We start from the raw sequence: 19,706 nt of genomic DNA on the forward strand, positions 1-19,706 counted from the left end.
ACTTTTTGTTACCACGACTAGCATTCCAGTTGCAACAACTGCATTTTCATTGTAGAAGAAGACCAGACTTTTAAGTGTCCTATCACCAAAGTTCCTGTCATTAACATTTCTGTAAAATAACGATGCAGTAAACATTGAAAACATTGCACTAGATCAAATACATTTTTTCAGTGGCCTCACTCAGGCTGCATCTTTTAGCAGTCGATTTTAAACATGTTGATGGACTGACAACTCTAAATCTCTTTTCACTTATGGCTTGAGTCGAGGTTAAAGTGGTCCTTAAGGATTTTTCCATGCCTAGTTAATATATAAATATGAAATAAATAATGTTTGAGTTGCTACTCCAAAGTGTCCATATATATTTAATATACTCTTGGTGTTGTATGCTCTGGAGTGGCTGAAAAGGTCCTTCACAGCCAGCTCACTTACCTAGTTATCAAATGAGTAAATTGAATAATTTTGTCACCTCATAGCAAGACGTTGTCCCGTTCGATTCTCGGCTAGAGCATCTTCTGTGTGGAAGGCCTGGAGGCATACGTGAATGGGGCATGCCTTCATTGAAGGTTGTGCGTCAGGGCTGGTAACCCAGTACGTAAAAATCCACTACCAGTCATTAGCAGACCGGAGTTCCGCTGTGGCGACCCCTAACCGGGAAAAGCTGAAAGACACAAACAAACAAACTTTAACAAAAAATAAATAGAGCTAAAGATTTAGCATTATGACAAAAGACTGTTTAACTGTATATGGTCCATTAATTGTTCTTATTCAGACTGCCTTGTCATTGTTAGGAAAAAAAAAAAAAAAAAAATATATATATATATATATATATATATATATATGTAGCTATAGATATAGATATAGATATCAGTATTGTAGGAATATGTTTCCTGCAGTGCTAATGTTGTATTTTCTCTTAAAGCAGCAATGCTTGAGATTGTATTTCCAGTATGCCATTTAGTCTATGTTTATGAACACTTGCCTGTATGGGTGAGCATACAAACATACACAAACATAACAATGAATACAAACACTCACATCCAGACACAACATATATGTATATATTCATACATGCAGCCTTGCACACGCGCACACACACACACACACACACACACACACACACACACACACACACACACACACAGCACCTTATTTCAATCCTTTTTAGCCATGTTTTGCCAAACAGTTTCACATCTGTTGTGCTGTATGATGAAAGACAGCATTGTTCCTTATAGGATGTGGTTACACCATTCTTATATTAAAACAATGTTAACGTTTAATGTCTATCTGCAGTTGCTAAAACTCCATTTGAGATGCACTAATCCAGGGCCAGACAGTTTTGCTATAAAATCAGTTTCTTAGAGTTATTCAGTTTATCAGATAAAAGCATTACAGGGAAGCCTTTACTAAGACCTTCTCTTAGGTACAGCAACTGCCAAGCTTCATAGTGATAATGATGGCTGTGTTCAGAAAACCAGGTATGCAGCTAATAGGTTCCCCTTTGAAATGTCATCACCCAAAATGCCAGGTGCAAACAAGCCAAAAAAAATAAAAACAGAAAACATAGAAGAAGAGCACATTTCAAAGATCAGTCTTCTTCTTAAAACTTCTTTTTGCAGGAGGGGCAAGCCCCCTTGCACTCCCCAATGTGGGTGGGGGTAAGCCCCCCTCCCCAAATTTATATATTGCAACTTCAAGATTGCCATACCTCGGAGAAAAGAGAATATTCTGAGAAATGGCATCTCAAACATAGTATATGTAAGTGCAATCTTTCTGCCATTCAGTCTCTATATTTCAGAACACAATCTAGCAGATCCCAACATTTCGTACAGTTACCCAGCTGATACTTATGTCATATTTCAACATACTCATCCAATGAAATTGAGGTACTAGGGTATGCAGTCTCATTAACTTCAATATTTTCAGTGTTGTAATAATTCCATCATTATGAAACTTCAGTCAGAAACGTTGTTAGTGAATATTTATTTTTTATTAATGTGTTTTTGTTTATTTATATGGAACAAATGCAGTTTGTGTGTGTATGTGTGTGTGTGTGTGTGTGTGTGTGTGTGTGTGTGTGTGTGTGTGTGTGCACATGTGTGCGGGTGTGCGCACGTGTGTGTGTGTGTGTGTGTGTGTGTGTGTGTGTGTGTGTGTGTGTGTGTGTGTAATGGCATTGTTTGAGTGGTCATTCTATGAATTGTGTGGTTACTCTTGGAACATACATGCACAGAATCGACACACACACACACACACACACACACACACACACACACACACACACACACACACACACACGCAAACAAACATGAGGCTACAACTATGAGTAACACAAGAAAAGACTGTCCTGCTGGCTTACAAATTTCCTTTAGAGTTTTTTTGTATTTGACTGATAAAATCAAGATCACCTTGACATTAAGAATGGTAACACAGCACATGTGCCTTGCTGAATGCATAATATGGTTCATAAAACAAAATTCAAAATAAAGTATGCACATTGTTGAGCTGTGTTAAGATGTCTAGCACTCATAATCAGAATGTGATTGTGGTTCCTATAAGTTCAGCTTCATTTCTTTGTAAATAGCAATAATCCTATGTTCAACTTTATTTTCTTGTCCTGAGTTTATATTTCATACAAAATGAGACATCTTGCAGATGATATCACATTTGAAGTAAGATAATGGTATAACTTTTAAAGTCATGCAAACTGTAAATAATCACCTAGAACTCATTGTAAAACAAAGTGCACTGATACAAAAATGACCCACACCACACCCTCAACAGTTAAGACGATAAAATCATTTACAGGGCAGTGTCGATCTTCAGAAGCATGTGAGATGTGAAATGACATAAATTCCAAATGTGCGTTATTCCCGTAAATCATGCTTATGCTTTTCAGACAGTAATGGAGGTCAGCAGCAAATCTTTTTCCTTTATATTAAACACAACAGCAATACTAAAGCAAATTCTAATGCCTTGCGCACAGTATGCATGCTTCAGCCATGGCTGTCGGATTCATTTAGCTATGCATCCATTTCAGAGCTTTTCACACGATTGCTCACTGGTCTGTGCAAAGAGCCCTCTGTGAAATTCCCCCATAGGCAGTGCTGAGGGATGACTAAATACTACTGTACAAAAACAAAAATGTTTGCACTATGTGTAGCACCCATAATAAATTGAAATAAAATTTAATTTTAGGAAAAAGAATTACTTACTGTATGAAACAAAAGATTCATGTCTGAAACAAAGAAACATCTTTTTGACTAAAGTCTCTCGTGTCTGGATTATGCATAACACATCATATACAATGTTTAGTCACAAGGTTTTCTTAAAGCACAGATGTATGACCTAAATATCTTTTCTCCATAACTAAATGGCCCTGAAGCATGTAGTTCAAATAAATATATTCATGTAAATCTATATTTCATAGCAGCAATGACAAAAGCATGGAAATAAAATATAGCTGCAGACTTCTTCTCCTTTTGGCTTTTTCCTGGTTAGGAGTCACCACAGTGGATCACCTGTCTGCTCATGACTGGCAGTGGAGTATTATGGTGTCAAGTTGCCATCCTGGTACCCAACCTTCCACAGAAGGCACACACATGCATGCAGTCATGCCTAGGGGCAATTTAGAGTGTCCAATCCACCTACAGCATGTCTTTGAGATGTGGGAGGAAACTAGAACCCCACGTGACCACAGGGAGAACATGCAGACTCCATACAGAAGGTACCGCAGCCAAGGATAGAACCAGCAAACCTTTTGCTGTGAGGTGACAATGCTAATGGCTGCACCACCGTGGCCGCCCAGAATTAGCTGCAGACTATACTACTTAAAAGGATTATGAAAGTGCTGCATTAGTAATTAAACAAGCCATTATAACAAAACTTCTCTTTAATTATTATTTATAAATGGTGGTTCAATTTTCCTCAGACTACAGTTAAAAATGAGCATTCAGTCTGTCTTCTGCTTTCAGTTCATTGTTTTCATGCCAATGGAGATAGTGCTTCTTTACGTCTAGCCTTCTCTTTCTGTCAGCTGCACTGGCTGCCATGTCAGGATGATATTTCTGTTTTTTTTAATGATGGTGGCCCTCAGGAAATGATTTTCTGACTAAAGAGATGTTGATGTTATTAGGTGGTGGCTGACATGCTGGGTGTACAAAAAACTCTTGGATATTATGCATGGTTGGGATATCCCTCCCTTTCCAGTTACTATCTTGTACATATCAGGACACCCAGAATGCAGATGTTTAGTTTATGGCAGAATAACAGCGCTTACATTTCAGAATATTGTCTTCACCTCATGGTGACATCTTTGCTCAGTTAGATAGAAGTCAGACAGATGGGCCAAAACACTCTCCTTCTCATTGTCACCAGAAATGTTTTCACATTTTGGGAAGCTCAGTCATTCTTTTCTGTATGAACTATGCCTTTTCATGGCACTACTGCAATTGCATGTACTAGTTTATATTTATAGGGAATGACTGTTGCAAAGGTAACAGTAATATCTCATTAACCATATATCCATTTTCTATATCTGCTTTTTCTAGCAAAGGGTTGAAGGAGGCCTGAGCTTATTCTGACAGAAATGTTTTTAAGACACGATCTAAATACAAATGTTTAAATTCCTTTTTGCATCTAGCAATATTGTTTTCTTTTAGACACAGTTATAAATAAAATAACAGAATTATGATCAATTTGTATGTATTCAAGACATGGATGTCAGGCTTTGCCCCCCTGTTCTACCTTAGTAATGTGTGTTAATCCTAACCCCAACCCTAATGTGCAAATTACCTTAAAAGAGCCCTTCTTGTAACAGTACCATTATACAAGACAGCTTTGTGACTCACTACAATCACACACAAACACATGTACACACACACTCACACACACACACACACACACACACACACACACACACACACACACACACACACACACACACACACACACACACACACACGCACACACACACACCAAATCTGCTCCTTACCTAATCCATACCCTGACTCTAAAATACTCATGCACCTATACACTAAATATATCTTCTTACCTAACCATTACCCTAATCCTAAAACAAAGGCAGAGTTGCACAAAAACTTCCTGTACAGAGAGTTAACTTTGTTGACCTCATTAACACCACCGGTTATTGCTAATGCTCCATTGCTCAATAATAACACCACCATATTAGCTTCACACACATGTGCTTTCCCTCACTCAAATGTAAAAAGAAATCCCAATCCCTCAGAGACACATGCTCCAGGGATTTAAACCTTGTCATCACAATAAACAAAACATGCTGGAGGGATAAGTTCCTGACCCAGAGACTCCACATACTCTGGAATAGACTGCCTATACAGGTCAAGCAGAGCGCCTCCTTGGCCCTGTTCTAAAGGAACCTTGACGATTGGATGGGAGATAGGAAATTCACCCCGGGGATCCCGTCAGTCGCCCAGCTAGACAGGGGTCCAGGGAAGTAAATATTGTGGGAAGAAATATCCAGGGAATTGTTATGGCTAGGCTTGTATAGGCCCTAGGGCCAATAGCCTAGTACCAACCTAAGAAAATATGAACCTATGAACCACACACACACACACACACACATATATATATATATATATATATATATATATATACACTCAAACACAAACGCAGGTACATGCTTAATCATCACGGTGCTCAGATAACTCAAAATGACACAATCCACCTAATCCAGCACTCACAAGTGCATATGCTCCACACAACCCTCTGTTTCCACAGCGAGAGCAAAAGAAAGTAGGACCAAACATGATAATACTTGAAAATGTTTATTTACTTCCAAACAGAAGTCTTGGCTATAGTTCAGCAGCAACGATCTGGCTGTTACACAGACCAGTTTCGCCCCCTGGTGTCATCAGTATGAATACATGCAACCCTGATCCATAAACCCTTATTTAGTGACAGTCAATTGACATGATTTCAATATCTCCATTGCTCTGTCTTCTTTTGCAGACATGTTACGAAGGACTTGCGAGTGTTGGATTAGGTGGATTATATATATATATATATATATATATATATATATATATATATATATATATGATGTTTGCAGATGACATTGTGATCTGTAGTGAGAGTAGGGAATAGGTGGAGGAGACCCTGGAGAGGTGGAGATATGCTCTAGAAAGAAGAGGAATGAAGGTCAGCAGGACTAAGACAGAATATATGCGTGTGAATGAGAGGGAGGATAGAGGAATTGTGAGGAGGCAGGGAGTAGAGATGGCAAAGGGGGATGAGTTTAAATACTTGGGATCAACAGTTCAGAGTAATGGTGAGTGTGGAAGAAAGGTGAAGAAGAGAGTACAGGCAGGGTGGAGTGGGTGGAGAAGAGTGTCAGAAGTGATTTGTGACAGACGAGTACCTGTAAGAGTGAAAGGGAAGGTGTACAAGAGGGTAGTGAGGCCAGCTATGTTATATGGGTTGGAGACAGTGGCATTGACAAAAAGGCAGGAGTCAGAGCTGGATGTGGCAGAGTTAAAGATGTTAAGATTTGCACTGGGTGTGACAAGGATGGACAGGATTAGGAGTAAGTATATTAGAGGGTCAGCCCAGGTTGGAAGGTTTGGAGACAAAGCCCGAGAGGCAAGATTACGTTGGTTTGGACATGTGCTGATGAGGGATGCAGACTATATTGGGAAAAAGATGATAAGGATGAAGCTGCCAGGTAACAGTAAAAGAGGAAGGCCTAAGATAAGGTTTATGGATGTGGTGAGAGAGGACATGCAGGTGGTTGGTGTGACAGAGCAAGATGCAGAGGACAGGAAGCAATGGAAACAGTTGATCCGCTGTGGCGACCCCTAACTGGAGCAGCCGAAAGAAGAAGAAGATATGGACACACACACACGCACACACACACACACACACACACACACACACACACACACACACACACACACACACACGCACACACACACACACACACACACACACGTTGTTGTGCATTGCTGAATAAATTTTCTCAGTATGATTATGTATGTTTTCGCAACTCTTGGATAAACTTTTATTCTCAAATATTCTCTTCATCATCTGCCAACAGTTAAACCTACTCATTCATCCACTTTCAACCCATCCCAATATCATATATACTAACCCTTCTTCAGAAATTGAAACCATGCACTCCCTCAGCAGACCAACTACCTACTGAATTCCTACAACTAGCCGCTAAAGCTATTGCCTATCCAATATCTATCCTGATCAATAGAACTATTAACAAAAGTTATATCCCTACTTTATGGAAAATTTCCCATATTATTCCCCCTCCACAAAGGTGGGCATTCCACTGAACTCTCCAACTATCATCCCATTGCCCTCCTCTCACCTCTGGCAAAGATCATGGAAAAATGCATTCACAGACAACTACTTCACCATCTAACACAAAATAATTTACTAGCCAACTGTCAGCATGGTTTTAGACCTTCACATAGCACCACTACTGCCCTTCTTTCCTTCACAGATAGTATCAACAAACACCGCAATCTAAACAAACTCTTCTGCCCTATTCATTGACCTGTCTAAAGCTTTTGACATGGTAAATCACCAAATTCTCATCACAATACTAAAATCCATGTCACTTGATACATCCTCCATAAAGTGGTTCCAGTCTTACCTTGACAAAAGACAACAGGCCATACTATGGCACAAGTCTCTCTCTACTCACTTGCCAGTCAACCTTGGTGTCCCCCAAGGATCCATCCTTGGACCTCTACTTTTTTCCATTTTCATCAATGACCTTCACCTTGCCATCCCCCAAGCCACATGCATACAATATGCAGATGACTCTACACTGATATGCTCAGCCCCCTCCTCTTCTGAACTTCTCTACCTTACCCAACAAGTCTTTAACACAGTTGAGCAATGGTTCACACATAGATGCCTTCTCTTAAACCCCAAAAAGACTAAACTCCTCCTTTTCTCTCCTACTAGAAAATCCCCCCATTGGATTTCTCAGTTAACTCTACCAATAAAACTATTATATCCCCTGAAACTACCACCAAACTATTAGGAGTCACCATTGACAATAATCTAAACTTTGATATCCATATAAACAATACTTTAAAAACTGTCAACAAAAAGCTAGGCTCTCTATATAGGATAAAATCATTTTGCCTACCTTCAGCTCGAACCACAATAGCACACACTCATCTAATCTCTCCTCTTTTATATGCCTCACCTATTTTTACTAAGCTATCTAAAAATAATCGCAGCAAACTGGAAATGTCCTACAATAACATCGCCAGATTTGCAACAGGTAACCCATTTAGAACCCATCACTGCCTTAATTTAAAACAGCTGGGATGGCTTGAACTACAAAATCTAATTAAATACCACCAACTAACTATAGCTCACACAACCCTTTACACACCTTACAAAACACCTATTCTTTCCACACTAATCACTCCCTATAAAAACCTAGATTCCTTAAGGTCTTCTCAGAAACTTCTTGCACACACTACTAAAACAAACAACAAGGCTGGTGACTCACTGTTTTCTAATATAGTTGGAAAAGCCTGGAATCTCCTACCAAATGAACTCTCCACACTTCCTTCACTTTCCTGTTTCAAAACAATCTGAAAGTGCATCTCAAAACTCACTGGTTATGCCCATGCTCTAAACCTGACTAGCTCAAGAGTCACTAAATACTCTGATCTTCCCATCCCATCTACTTATCTAAAGAAACTTCTTCCTTATAAAACTAGTTCTACTAACTATCTCTAGATTACCTAATCTATATTACTTTCTTTTGCTATGACTGTACTCTACACTGTAAATTTTGGGATTTAACTGCATCCTTTGTTATCCCTGTATTCTACACTGTTAATTTTTTTACTATGATAACCTGTAATTGGCACTGTAAATAGAATGTATTTGTCTTCTATATCCGTAGATAGAATTGTGTCAAATTCATTGTCTTACCTAGGAGTTTATCTCCCCGGGTCTCTACTGAAAATGGACATGTATCCAGTTAGACTAGCCCGGTAAACAAATGTAAAATAAAAATAAAATAAAATAAAATAAACTTATTGCAGATGCATAATACCACTAATTTACTTGGGTGAAAAAATAAACTTGATTCACTTCCAAAACCTTTGAATAGTTAAAGGAGCTCGGGAAGCTGATTAGACATATCTTCCAATAAAATAATATATCCACAAATAGACTGACCCCTCTCCTTGTTTTTTGTCCCTCTCCTTCCTTACATTTTTCTCAATCTTTGAAGTAAGCCTTCACACTCAAATTAAGAGTAAGCCAGGGGAATGGAGGCAGCCCTTTCCAGTCTCCCTATCTTACCAAACCTTCTCATACTGAACCAAAGGTCTTTTCAATAATGCTTTGTCATTGCAACGGGACACCTATTTGTCCTAACTGAACAGTTCTTGCTTTTCCCTTCCCTTTGCACAGCACAGTCACAGATGCTTCACTTACAGAAGCTGGCAAGAACACTGTCACCATGGCATAATTTAAGATTTTAATTAAAACAGTAACTGCAGATATACCTCTAATCTCCAGTCCTTCAGCTTTCCCTGCTTTAACACACAACTGCTTTTACATGCCTAGCTCCTTCCATGACTTCTGTTATCCCAGTGCCTGTATTCAAAAGCCATCAGTCAGATTTACCAGGCAGCCTTCCTCTCCAAAACTCAAAACTTTCTACCTCTTGGGGAATATAGCCATACAATGTTTCACAGAATTTACAAAATGCGACTGTTAATTTACTATTTGTAGAAACATTTGCCCCTTCATTAGACCTTATGGCTATCACAGTCTGATCTCCTTTGCTCCTCAATCATCATGCTCACAAAAATATCCATTTCAGCCCTTGCCCACCAGGCTGCACCCCTTCAGACTAACTTTGTGTTCAAGAAAACTCCGGATCCCTAGGCCTCAGTTTCAACAGCCTTATTACCTCACTTTCCTGCCTGTCCCTATCCTTGCTTATTCTAGCCTGTCGCTTCTCTATTGCTTCCCAGTTGAAATCTTTTCAGTTCGCACTCAGTTTCACTGACACATCTGTCTGTCTGTCCCTTTTCTGCATCAGGATATCTCCCCAAGTTGCTTTTATAACATCCCACACAAAACTCTATACCTGCTCCCCTTCTTGCCACTTCAAGTGTGTATCTCTTCTACCCTTCTCTACGTCCAAGCACTTTGCTCCTTTTCTACCTAGTGTCCCTGATTCCATTACCATCATCCCACTTCCCATTCTAGTAAATCTTGCTAATGTATGCTCAGAAATATTTGTGGCTGTCGATTCTAACAATGTCACCTGTCCACTGCAAATCTCGCCACAGCAATTTACCTATATACCTAGCCTGCTCCATGTCATCCCTAGAAAAAGTAAAACTTTTCCCCTCCCCAGCCTTTTCCACCCAAAAAAGGGTCCTTCACTTTCAGGCATTCCTTTCTCATGCTATGTACCTCTTGTATGGAATTCTATATAACCATAAAGTCTATCCCTTTATGGAACCAACTCCATGTTAAAATCGTCTCACAAAATTAGCTTATCTCCTTCCTCTGTCACCACATATACTTGGTTTAACCATTCTTTCATCACTTCTGGTACATCTACATTTGGCACATAAAACATCCCAGTGCAGTACTCCGTTTCTATCTCTCAACCATCAGACCACTACCCCAACTACCATCCTCATTGTCAGTCCTTATCTTTACCTTTCTCCCCTCTTCCCTCATACTGCTCAATGACAGCTATCTCCAACCCTTTATCTCTAAAAAGTACAAGCTTAACCTCCTCCCTAACATGATTAGTCAAAATGTTTTTCCCTGTTGTTGTGATTTGTTCATTCCTCCTTACAGTCAGCATTCTCCACATACCCTTCACCTTCCTCTGCAGCATCCTACCACTGCCTTGGAGCTAGGGTTGAGCCAGATCTGAAGATCAACCTATGCCCCTCACCCCCAGCACAGCATAGCGTCAGTCACTTCTGGTCTCCATCTTCACAGTGGTTAAGTATACCACTGATCATTCTGGTCTCTGTATCCCTAAAATCCATCTAATTATGCTAACTTCTACTCTCTCTTTTCATCTATTACCCTATTGTCTATAAACATGTCTCCATTGCCTTAGTCCAGTCCCAGCCATCTAGTTAGTCAACCTTCTTAATTTCCTCTTCTAATATTACACCTACCATTCCCCCTCCCATTTGGACTATCTTGTCCACTACTCTTCCTCTGACTCCAAACTACCAAAAAGAAACAATGTGGAAACACAATAACCTACTCATTATTTATACCCTCAGAAGTGAGCATAACATGATCAAATTAGCAACCATGCATATCCCTATCTCCCAGCAGCCTATCATTGACTGTCTTCTACAACTATATCCATAACATATATATATATATATATATATATATATATATATATATATATATATATATATATATATATATATAGATATATATGTGTGTGTGTGTGTGTGTTTGTGTGTGTGTGCATAAATAATATATTCTCACCCCCACACATGGTTGCAATTCATTTATGAAGATTCCAGCTTTTTTAGTCCTCTGTTTAATATGTACTATTCACTATAATCAACTGTCCTTGTTTGTTTATTTATTTGCTCCAAGTACAACTTCTGCAACATGACATAGATCTGCAAGCCTAAATCAAATGTCTCTCATACAGTCCTTGCCTAACCAATCACATGGTCAAGCCTTCCATATTCCGCACCTCTATTCCAAGCTTGATAGCCATACAGTTATTAAAAGAGCACTAATGTAAACTAACTTCAACCCTCAAAGTACTTCAGAAACAGAAACATAAAAGGAAAAAGATATTTATGTCAGCAGGAAAAGCCATATCTTCAGACCCAACCTACTGCTTACATAGTATCCATATACCATTGACGCTCTTCCAGTAAGATATTTTACGTGCTAAATGAACAGTCCATTCATCTTTCATCTGCTGAAGTCTCTCTTCACATGCTTTCCTGCATCATTCACAATACTTGTCTTCTTCTTCTTCTGTACCCATCTGCTTGTCTATGACAACCCATCATTGCCTTCATTTTTTGTCTTTGTCTGAAAAATTTGCTCTTGTGTAACACAAACGAATGAAATTTACATTATCTTGTAACCTGTTAATTATTCTCTCCTTTGATCATGACATTTTAAGCCATATCTTGTCCAGCTATCTATCAGACCCTTTTTTGGTACATCTTGGTCCTTTTCTCTGTGCCAATTCTTACCATACCTCCAGTAATTGACATCCCTTCTAGTCTGTACTGCACAGGCTGCACTGGTCACTTTTTAATAGCTTTTTCTAAGCATACATAAAGTCACACAAGCACTTTTTCTTATTCCTTAGAATTAATCTCTAATTGTTCTATTATATTTCATTTTAGGCCATTTCTAAGTCCCTCTCTAAACTGGCAACTGCTTGACAGCTCTCTGTTGAGAACCATGGGGTTGTCGTGTCTGCGGCTAACTTCCCCATATGAAACAGTATTCAACCAACATTTTATTCCATCTAGACTATAATCAGTTCTCGTCTGTGCTTCAGTCCTATTCAAAAAAAAAAAAAAAAACAAGAACCGAGCCCTCAACTCAAACTAATGCACTTTCACTTTAGACCAGGGACAGAGCAACAGACCAATAGTTGTTACTACTGTCAGTGGAGCACATACCCCCCCCCCCCCATGAAAACAGAGAGTTAAATTTGTAGTGTAATGACCCTGATGCATCAGAGAACTGTATTAGTGACTAAATGATGATATTGATAACTATGTAGGTGCTGCAGAAGAAGTGTGAAGCCTTTTTTTCCCCATTGTATTCTCTGCAGAATACACATGTAGTCTACTTACTCCAGGATTCATCAGCACTGTTTGTGCTGAGAAAGAGCCAGTAAGAATGTAAGTCTGATAAAAAAAATATATAACAAATGGGATTCAGACAAAGCCTTTAGTCATAATGCATTTATACATTGTTATTTTCCATTAATTATTGGATAATAGATTTTAACTCCTGAGATGTCCTTGTGAAAATTACATTTTCAGTGTTGTAATTCAGCATTTTGTGCATATCAACTTTACAATTTAGTTTTCATTCTGCTTGGGAAGTTGTGAGGGACATGAGAGAACTGGTGTCCTTTAAATTCACAGTGTAACACAGGCATTAGCAAACATAGTGCGACACTAAAACTCCTGAGATTATGTTTGAGTTTCAGTAACATTACAATATTATGCCACATATCAATGAATTTGTTTCTAAATTTGAGTGGCACAATGGGATTATTTTTGTTAAACTCATAAAATATCACTGTGGCAGAATGAATCATTCATGACAAGGGTGAGGGCGATATTAAAATGACATACTTTTAAACAGCCAGCCTTCTAGAAATGATGCCTCTTTGTTATTAAAAGCAAAACGTGAGCTGCAACGGAATATGTTATTTCATGAGCTAGCAGTTATTGTTGATGGTGATATGATCTGAAGGGAAACCTTTCTGAAAAAATAAAGTACTGAAATGTCATGTGATGTGGTTGCCATGGTATTCATATCTTCATTTGATTGGATGTACTTAAACCATGAGCATAAATGTGCCAGAGCTTCACATTACTGTTGGTTTCCTAAGGATTAATATCCTTTAGCAATGATGAAGAAAATTAGGTGATGTCACAAAAAATAAAGTGAGAGGCACTTATTTGAAATTCCAGTGCAGATCTGAACATCAAATAAATATTAAAATGGAGCTTTTAAAATCTCTAACTAGTACAGAGAAAGCGTTTTCTCATGTGAGACACATTATAGCTAAAACTTAGCTTTTAAAGGTTAATTTTAGTATTTCCTTTCCCTGTAACTGTGAGCAGGATCTCAGAGCATGTTCAAAGCTTTTAAGGGCATCAGTACATTTTGGCTGTAAGATCTGTTTCTGATCGGTTACATGTTATGATATATAGTCTATATATATCTGATTTATGTTTATAATGCAGTGGGTATTTGCCCCAGGAATAATACAGCCCTTTATCTGAATGAGTAGGACCTCACTTATACAGTGGATTCGTGCTCTGGTATTCTGTAAGGCAACAGAAAATGTATACCCAGCACCAAACTCTTACTTCTAATGCTTCTGCTAAGCATAGCAGGCTGCTTTTCTGCAAACCAAGAACTATATTATTTCCTTACAATGAGAATGTTAGAAATCTGCAGTACTATCTTTGTTAATATTTCTCAAAGGAAAGCAAGTGGGCTTGAAAGCAAATCATAAAAAAAATAAAAAATGAGCAAATGTGAGTAATATTTCATAGAACATGTTTATGAGAAAAAGATTATATCATATAAGTAGATTTGTAATATTTCATAGAAAGTGCCTCCAAGAAACAGATTATAATACAAAAGTAGCTTTAACATATTAATAAAATATTAGGCAAAAAAGGTTAGTGAAAGTCAATAAACTAAAGTAACTCAGAAAAAACAGGTATACTTCCTGCACTGAGACTACATTAATAAGTGGAGGACTTCCTCCATTGTCTCTCTCTCTCCTGTCATTTTTCTTATCTATTTCAAGTGATGTCTGTGTTGTATTGCATGAGCTGGCAAATCAAGGAAGACTGAACATTTTTGTTCTGCACAGCTCATCTGAGCGAGACTAATTTGAAGAAGGAACCCCCTCCAGCCAACTAAGCAACCAAAGCTATTCATAATTCATAAGAGCTGCAAGCTAGCAAGCTGCTTACACTTGGATGCATTCTAGCTGCTTTGTGCAATCCCTGATTTCATTACCTCATTTTGTCAGCTAGTAGGCATACAGTGATCTCTTCTGTGGAGATGGATAACAAACCCAGGTTTTATCTTGAAGGAAGGCATTTTAACATTCTTTTGTCTTGTGGATACCCATAATCTGATTCTTTGTGGATACAGCATAGGGGCTTCCTTTTTCTTCTTGCTGAAGGATTCCTTCATCAGAACCATTTTTATTGTATATTTGTGATTGTGACATTAGGGGTTCCAAGATGCCTGAGGCAAATTATTTATTGTCTGTATCTTGGGGTTACATTAAGGTATGTATATCATCATCACATACTATATTCATGCTTTCACAATAATATATGCTAACAAATTATAAATGCAAAGCAGTTATAAGAAAAATATGTTATGTTGCCTATTTATAAACAAAGGGTACAAAATTTTGTATGTACAGAATTAACTATAATGTGGCATTGTGTGCATGTTTTAAAATGACATGGATATTTTTGGTTCAAATGTATATATTTTGGGATAAACCGGTTAGCTGTAAATAATTTGCCTTTTCTAATCACTCTGAACTGTTTGCAGGATGAATTATGATAATGTTTATTCCAATCTAGTTTTATAATTATCTTAGATAATGCATTTGCCTAGAAAAAGAAATTTATTTTTTTCTGATATTTCACCTCTTATACAGAAACTGACTATAAAAAGCCAGGCAGTGTAAAGTGTTTTGAAGCTCTATACAGACTTTGTTCTTTTAATGTTTAGATAATGAATGTATTAGTACATTTTGCATTTTTCATACAAATGCATAATATTAATTTTATGTATCTATATCTATATATATATGTATATATATGATTTTATAAAGACTTGTTTTAGAAGCTACTAGTTTATTATCAGTGGAGTTAAATTGCCTACATCTAAAGTTCCTCACTATTGTGAATAATTAAATTTGAGATGCTCTGTTATAAAAACATTTGGTGTTCAACATACCTTCATCTTATTCAGCATTTGTTATATTTTATGCAATTGTGATTACATCTCACATAACTTGTTAAATGTGGTCAGCTAAACAACCTTGAACTGTTTATAAAATGATAATATCATTCCAATTCTTATATCAACAGTTCAAGAGAATGCTAAACCGAGAGCTGACACATCTGTCGGAAATGAGTCGGTCAGGGAACCAAGTGTCAGAGTACATTTCGAATACCTTCTTGGGTAAGAGCATTTATAGTCACATTCAGCAGTATAAACACTTCAGAGCAATTGTATGAATATATTTGCCTTGTTTCAAATAATAGTTACCATGAAATATACTTCAGTTTCTGTATGTAATGAAAAATGAATGTACATATACACAGTACACACTGGCCTTAACAGTAAGATTAGTCTATGCATTTTGCATGGATGAGGCTAGGCTGCCCTTGAAGTGTAGGCCGTATGAGTGCCTTTACAAGATGCTTCACTAGCAGTTCTCTTGCTAACCAGAAAACTAAACACACAAACATTTTTATGGAAAAATGGAAACAATCACACTGTTCCAGAAAATCACAGATTCAGAATCTTAAAACTATAATGAACTAAGTATAGTAATTTTAGAGCATCTGAGCTTCCATTATAATGAAAATAGTTCAGAATGAGCACTATTTCAGAGATGTTGCAGGGCATAGCGGCCTGAATATTATTGCCGGTGTGACAGATCTACATTTTTCTTTTGTTTGCCTGGATTGGACATTAGAGATAAAACCTGCTTTCCTTTGCTAAAATAGTCTTGCTTCTGCTGTTACAGTAGCCAAAATAAACTAAACATTTTACAATGCCTGTGCTGGACAGTTTTCCAAATGAGTATCTCCAGACCAGTACTATAAATTAACAGTAATAATGTTTCCACTGATTATGTGATCTCCAATTTCTCAGTAGGAATTACATAATATCTCCTGTGTGACATTAAAAATCACTTCACAGGATTTTAGACTTGGTGGACTTACATTTACTGAAAGCAGATTGGAAAGAAACACACAGGGTACAGGTCCTGTCTTACAGTCTAAAAATGTTCAAAGTTAGAGGTGTACTGCAGCACTGCTTATGTTCAAATACCCACTCTGTAAAAATAGTGGTCTTGCCACTTACAGTAGACCATTATACTTCTGCTGGAATTACTCCGGACTTGCAAAAATATCTGAAGTAAGCATATAAAAATCAGTGCAAGGGATGATATGGTAAATCAAATTTTAAACTGCAGACTCATCAGAAATAATTTTCAGCTATAATTTTCAGACATCCACAGTTTTCAGTAAAGATGTACAAAATTAGAGACTCTAGATTTTGCAGTGGTGATGAGAATTATTTATGTCAAAAGTCAATTTTCTTGATAGTCATTCTTATTAATGTTTACAGAGAGAAAAATACGGCCCAGTTAGGAAATTGTGCTTTTATGTCAATAATATAAAAAAGTAAGGAAGCAGTTGGGGTTGTAGAAAATCAGTCATTATCCTCTCATAAGTGGCATGTAGTCAGTGATATTAAGCTATGGCTGGTATGATAAGCAGTACTGGTATTTACATGCTGGCAGTAATAGCCCTGATATTTTACTGTTCATTATTAGCAATTTTATGAAGTGACTCAGTATGCAAAACAAATAAGTGTATAGAGCATACATATTAATTCTGCTTTACCAGGTGCATTAATTCTTGTTTGAAAATTACTTTAATCAGATATTTCAAGCAGGATCTCCCTTATATAAAAAATAAAATGTAGAGCAGCTGATAATCATCTGGAAGGCGCACACACACACACACACACACACACACACACACACACACACATGCACGTCTCCACACACACACACACACACACACACACACACACACACACACACACCCATGCATGCACACTCACAAACACATACGCACACATGTATGTGTGCACACACACACACACACACACACATGCGCGCACACACACACACACACACACACACACACACACACACACACACACACACACACGTACACACTCACCCACCCATACACACACAAATATATGCATGCACACACTCACCCACCCATACACACGCACACACACACACACACACACACACACACACACACACACACACACACACACACACACACACACACACACACGTACACACTCATCCACCCATACACACACAAATATATGCATGCACACACTCACCCACCCATACACACACACACACACACACACACACACACACACACAAGCACACATGTGCACACACACACACAGACACACACACACACACACACGAACACACTCACCCACCCATACACAGACAAATACATGCATGCACACAATCTCCCACCCATACACACACAAATACATGCACACACACACACACACACACACACACACACACACACACACACACACACACACACACACACACAGAAATACACTTACACAGAGGTACACAGGATATTGAGCAACACTTTGAACTATATTTCATTAATCTGATTGAAGCAAATACTTTGAATCCTAAAATGTACCCATAAATAATGCAGATACACTGAAAAATAACACGGAAGCTTTGCTGTTGGGGAATAGAAGTTGTTTCATAAACCTGCCTTAGGTACTGTATTCTAACAGGAAGGCCTGATTAACTAGAAATAGTCACATATCATCATCGTTTCTAAAGTCAGACAAAAAGACTTGCTCTCAGCAGCAAAATGGATTCTGAAGAGGGAGTATTATACAGACATGTTATTGATTATGCAAGTCTGTACTATTATTATAAATTCTTCAAATACTGAACGGAGTATCTAGACAACAATATTCATAATACTGCAAAAGTATCAAGTGCAAAGACACTGTTCAAAATAAAACAAGCTAACACAGTCAAATAAAATCCTGCCAAGATAGCATGATATGAAAACAGCTGAAAACTGAATCCACCCTAACCATGTCTCAGAAGTCACATGCATAAAAATAAAACAGGTAGCAAAGGAAATCAAACTGTGACTTCCTATTTAAATCACAAAAAAGAGATTTATCAGAATTCTTTAATTGAAGCACAAAACCTAGAAGAACTAATGTGCATTAACCTCAAAGTAACACCTATCTGGGTAATGAATGGTACATGCAGAATAGTTCCCTATATGTTTTTTGCAGCCTTGCATACTGCATGATTTTGAAAAAACAACATCAAATGCATATATCCTTCCATTATTATATGCACGCATAGGCAGAAAGCTATAGGCAACAAATCAAGGCCTGTTTTCTGTCACTATACAATTGGCTGACAATTTTATGTTAACCCTCCAACACTTGTTTATGACTATAGACTACAAATAGTCAGGAATTTCCACATAATGAACTAGAAGTTTTTTTTCTGATTACTGCTTAAAGGGCAGCAATATAAGTAGTTGAGATATGAAAAGTATAGTAAAACAAGCCCACTAATTGACATTAATGTATTCCCAATGTAACTGCTTGTATTCTAGCAGGCATATTCAAGGAATACAAATTAATGTTAATATGGAAGCCAGTGGTTTGAAAAGGTTTTATAATAGAAAACAAAAACTAGATTATACCAGTGACAAAAATGTATGGCCTAGCTATAACAAACCACATATATATTCACTTTATTGGACTAAATGCACACATAAAGACTTAAAAAACAAAGAAAGTGAAAAGTCATGGGCATTTAGGAGCCACATAGCTGAAACACTGGTATATTCTTAAGGGGTCATTGGTATACATCCCATGATCTTCCAACTTGTGAGGTTTATGGTATTACACAGTGAAGACTTTTGCTTGGTTAAGTCTTTCTTGCAGTATTCTAAAAATGATCTGGTATGGATTTTTCCAAGAGTTTCTGGCATTAAAAAAGACAGTGTAGCCTGAATCTATTTCAGAGAATAAAGACAATGGATTACTATATGCTACAAAGGATGATAATTTCATTTATTAACAGA

The 19,706-nt window shown here is 37.6% G+C and overlaps 1 protein-coding gene across 2 annotated transcripts in view; it reads left to right on the top strand.

Moving 5' to 3' along the window:
• PDE4B (phosphodiesterase 4B) overlaps positions 1-19,706 on the top strand; it is a 2,058,783-nt gene that overhangs the window by 1,996,363 nt on the left and 42,714 nt on the right. The window contains exons 1-2 of one of the 2 annotated variants that reach the window (XM_044085573.1): positions 14,682-15,053; positions 15,873-15,966. In XM_044085573.1, the coding sequence (XP_043941508.1) occupies positions 15,006-15,053; positions 15,873-15,966 (142 nt within the window). In that variant the 5' untranslated portion in view covers positions 14,682-15,005. Of the gene's footprint in view, positions 1-14,681; positions 15,054-15,872; positions 15,967-19,706 lie in introns of those variants that run through there. The other variant, XM_044085572.1, reaches the window with a different exon arrangement.

Source organism: Protopterus annectens, chromosome 10.part0 (genome assembly GCF_019279795.1).
Source record: "Protopterus annectens isolate FY-2018-M chromosome 10.part0, PAN1.0, whole genome shotgun sequence".
NCBI lineage: Eukaryota > Metazoa > Chordata > Ceratodontiformes > Protopteridae > Protopterus > Protopterus annectens.